Genomic DNA, 3,267 nt, shown 5'->3' on the forward strand with positions numbered 1-3,267 from the left:
TTAACCGCGATAAACGAGGGTTCACTGTATTCCAAAGTGAGGGACTAGCTAGAGACAGGGCGGGCCAGTATGATTGGGATAGAATGAGCTTGGAAGAGATTGGGACTAGGCGGCGTCCAAAAGGGGACTAGGGGGCCTTACAGAGCAGTGGCCCTCAGCCCTGGGACACCAGGCCTGCTAGCAAGAGCTGAGAAGCCTGCTGTGGTCCTCGTAGACCCAGAGGCGCCACCTGGTCAGACAGCGGTTCGCCTGTGTTACTGCAGGCTTCCCCGCGCCTCTGCGTGCACGTGCAGGCTCACCCAGGGGTCCAGGGCCCGGCACTTCCCAAGGAACAGTGGTTCTGGGAGAAGCTGGTTGAGCTAGGGTTCTTAGGAACTCACTTTGGGAAACTGTGGGCCAATCCCTAGGCCCTGTAAGCCGGGGGGAGGCGGGGGGTGGGGGCTGGGGGAGAAGGAGGTTGGCAAGGGAGGAGGTCACCATGGCAGGCAGTCCAGGGAGTCTGGGTTTATCCCACCGCAGCGGAACATCACCCAAGCGCCGGGCTCTGGATACTCTTGGTTTTAGTGTCCATTTCTATGGGATGTTTTAATTCTACAAAAGGGCATCTACGAGCCACGTCTTCCACGTCCTTCTATCGTCACCACTGCAGCGGTAACCTGTCACCAATTTCTCCATCCCCACCAAGTCTCCCTGGATTCCCGGTCTCTCTGATCTTGTCTGGTTTGGTTTCTCCACACGTGACCAGCGATGAAGACGGGGATCAAGCTCCCCCGACACCGCGCGTGGTAAACGTTTGTGAATATGGCACATGGGGGCCTTTAGGAGTAGGATTATTAGATTAAAGGTTAAGTTCACGTTTGGATTTAGCTATGGCCAAGCTGTTCTTTGACCTCTAGGGGTCACTTGAAAATAGACCAATAAAATGCACTAGCCACCACCCCACGAGGAGAAATAAGAATGGCAGCATTGACCGTGGTTGAAGCTGGGCCAAAGGGCAATGGGATTTCTCTTGCTGGGAGAATTGTCCCCATTTTCTCTCCCACCAACCCCGGAGGGGACGCTCTCCCCTGGTTCGTCCCAGCATGGGCACCAGCGAGATCGGGCTGTTGGTTTGCAGGCTCATCTTTCTGGCTGTGGCGAACGGCCTTCGGTGCTGCTGTGTTTCTCCCATGATTTCACCATGAGCGGGACTCAACCTCTTGGCGGTATTTGGGGGCCGATATTTCTTTCTTCTGTGTTTCTGTCTGCACCCGGCTTTTTCTAGGGGTCCTTTCCTGACTGGCTGCCGGGAGCATTCCCTGTGAAGGGGAGCAGGGCTGGACTTCACAAGTGCCTGGTCCCCGTGTCCTCCCAGCCTGGCCACTGGTCTTCTAACGGGGTTTCCTGCGTCTTTTCCCACAGAGATGGATTTTGTTGAGGTCAGATTGGCTCCTGTTCCTTTTGTCTTCCTGGGAATCCCGCAGTCTGAGGAGAGGGTTGGGAATATTTTAGGAAGTCCACTCTGGGCACCCCACAAGGCTGGATGGCAAGCCAGAGCTGGCCCGGGGATGGGGCTGGGGGGAAGGCCCGGCCGAGAGCTGGTGAGCGTGAGGATGTACCATGGGGGCTGGTCAACCGGCAGGGAGTCTGCCTGAGAGGGGGGGGTTGCCTGGGTGAGCCTGCATGGCACAGGTGGACCAGGTGAGTGGGGGTGGCGCCTCTCTAGCTGGGCTGGAGAAGCCAGAAGGAGAGCAGTGTCCAGAGGAAGTCCCCTCTCTCCACCCTGGCCACCCTGTACCATTGTCACAGCCTGTGTGCCCGACTCCTCCTCCAGAAAGGGAGCCCTGACCATGCCCTTGCCCGCCCACCCCCGCCCCACCCCCCATCCCCAGAAATGGACGTGGCAAATACTGCTTGAGCGAATAAACAAATGAGTGATGATTGAGGTGCCTCCGCCCAGGTGGGCTCGTCAGGAGGTAGAGAGGAGATTTTCAGGGAGGACATTCTCCTCCGTAACCCTCTCCCCAAACAGTCGATACTCTGCACCCCACGACCTGAATGAGCCAGCCCTGACAGTGTTCACCAAGCAGCCACCACAGAAGCCTGTCATAACGGGGCGGCTGAAGATGAGACGCCTGTCACTGAGAGCTCACCTGGAGGCGAGACAGGGCGGGCTCCACCTGGCGGCAAGGTGAGGGAAACGGAGCCCGTGAGGTCAGGGAGGGGGCGCAGAGGAAGAGGCCTGGCGCTAGAACACTGGGGAACATGCTCCAAAGGTCGGTGACCCGAACAGACCCCAATGGCACAGAGGAAGACCTCCGGGGCAGGTGAGGCGTGTTCCAGTGCACAACTGTAGACAAAAACACAGCGTCCCTAACGATATCAAACAGGGTAGAACTAGACCTGCTGATGGACGTGGAAAGCCCGGCCTTCCTCCCTGCGGAGCAGGTGGTGGTTCACGAACTACTGACCTTGCGATCACAGCTCACCGCCTAACCACTGCGCCACCAAGGCTCCGCCCACGCGAGGATGCGCATGGAGCAGACACCGCCTGGCCCAGGGATGCGGGCACGGGGAGAGGAAAGGGCACCTCGGAGCTCCCGCTCCGTGCTCTGGTCTCTTCTTTCCCCAATGGGGAAGCCGGACGCTTCCGTCCGCAACTCCAGGGCCAAGGCGCTTTCCAAGAACCAGCCTGGGAAATCCCGCCCGCTGCGCGCGGCCAGCTGGCTCAACCCTGGGGCAGGAGCGCGCTCTGCTGGCCGTTCTGGGCAACGCCGCTGCCCCGCCGTCCGGGGAGCTGCCTGCTGGGCCGGGCGCCGCTCCCACCTCCACCTGCTTCCCTCCCGCCCCTCCCCCCCTCCGGAGCTGCACGGCCCAGAGCCCCGCCCCCTCCAGCCCCAGGACCCAGCACACCTGGTCCACAGCAGACCTGCAGCTCACCGGCCTCCGGGGCTAATAACGGACGTGCAATTCCTCTCCGAAGCCGGCCTGTGCCTCGGGTCATGCCTCTCCTCTACTGCCCTTGTGGTTTGTGTTTTTTCATTAAAAGATCATTTTACTGAGGCTCTTACAACTCTTATCACAATCCATACATCGATTGTATCAGGCATATTTGTACCGATGTTGCCATCATTCTTTCCTAGACGTTTACTTTCTACTGAGCCCTTGGGATCAGCGCCTCTTTTTGCCTCCCTCACCCCACCCCACCCCGCCTCCCCGTGACCCCTTGATAAACTATAAATTATTATTGTTGTCCTATCTTACCCTGACCGCTGCCTCCCTTCCCCC

At 59.0% G+C, this 3,267-nt stretch overlaps 1 protein-coding gene across 1 annotated transcript in view; it reads right to left on the reverse strand.

Moving 5' to 3' along the window:
- The window catches only part of LOC101651674 (keratin, type I cytoskeletal 42), an 18,953-nt gene that overhangs the window by 15,165 nt on the left and 521 nt on the right, over positions 1–3,267 (reverse strand). The window contains exons 2-4 of the mRNA XM_013005782.2: positions 2,503–2,713; positions 2,275–2,329; positions 2,133–2,159 (exon numbers count right to left, since the gene is read on the reverse strand). Coding sequence (XP_012861236.2) covers positions 2,133–2,159; positions 2,275–2,329; positions 2,503–2,713 — 293 coding nt within the window. The remainder of the gene's footprint in view (positions 1–2,132; positions 2,160–2,274; positions 2,330–2,502; positions 2,714–3,267) is intronic.

This window comes from Echinops telfairi, unplaced genomic scaffold, assembly GCF_000313985.2.
Source record: "Echinops telfairi isolate 266 unplaced genomic scaffold, ASM31398v2 ScPeMD7_7458;HRSCAF=8496, whole genome shotgun sequence".
Lineage (NCBI taxonomy): Eukaryota > Metazoa > Chordata > Mammalia > Afrosoricida > Tenrecidae > Echinops > Echinops telfairi.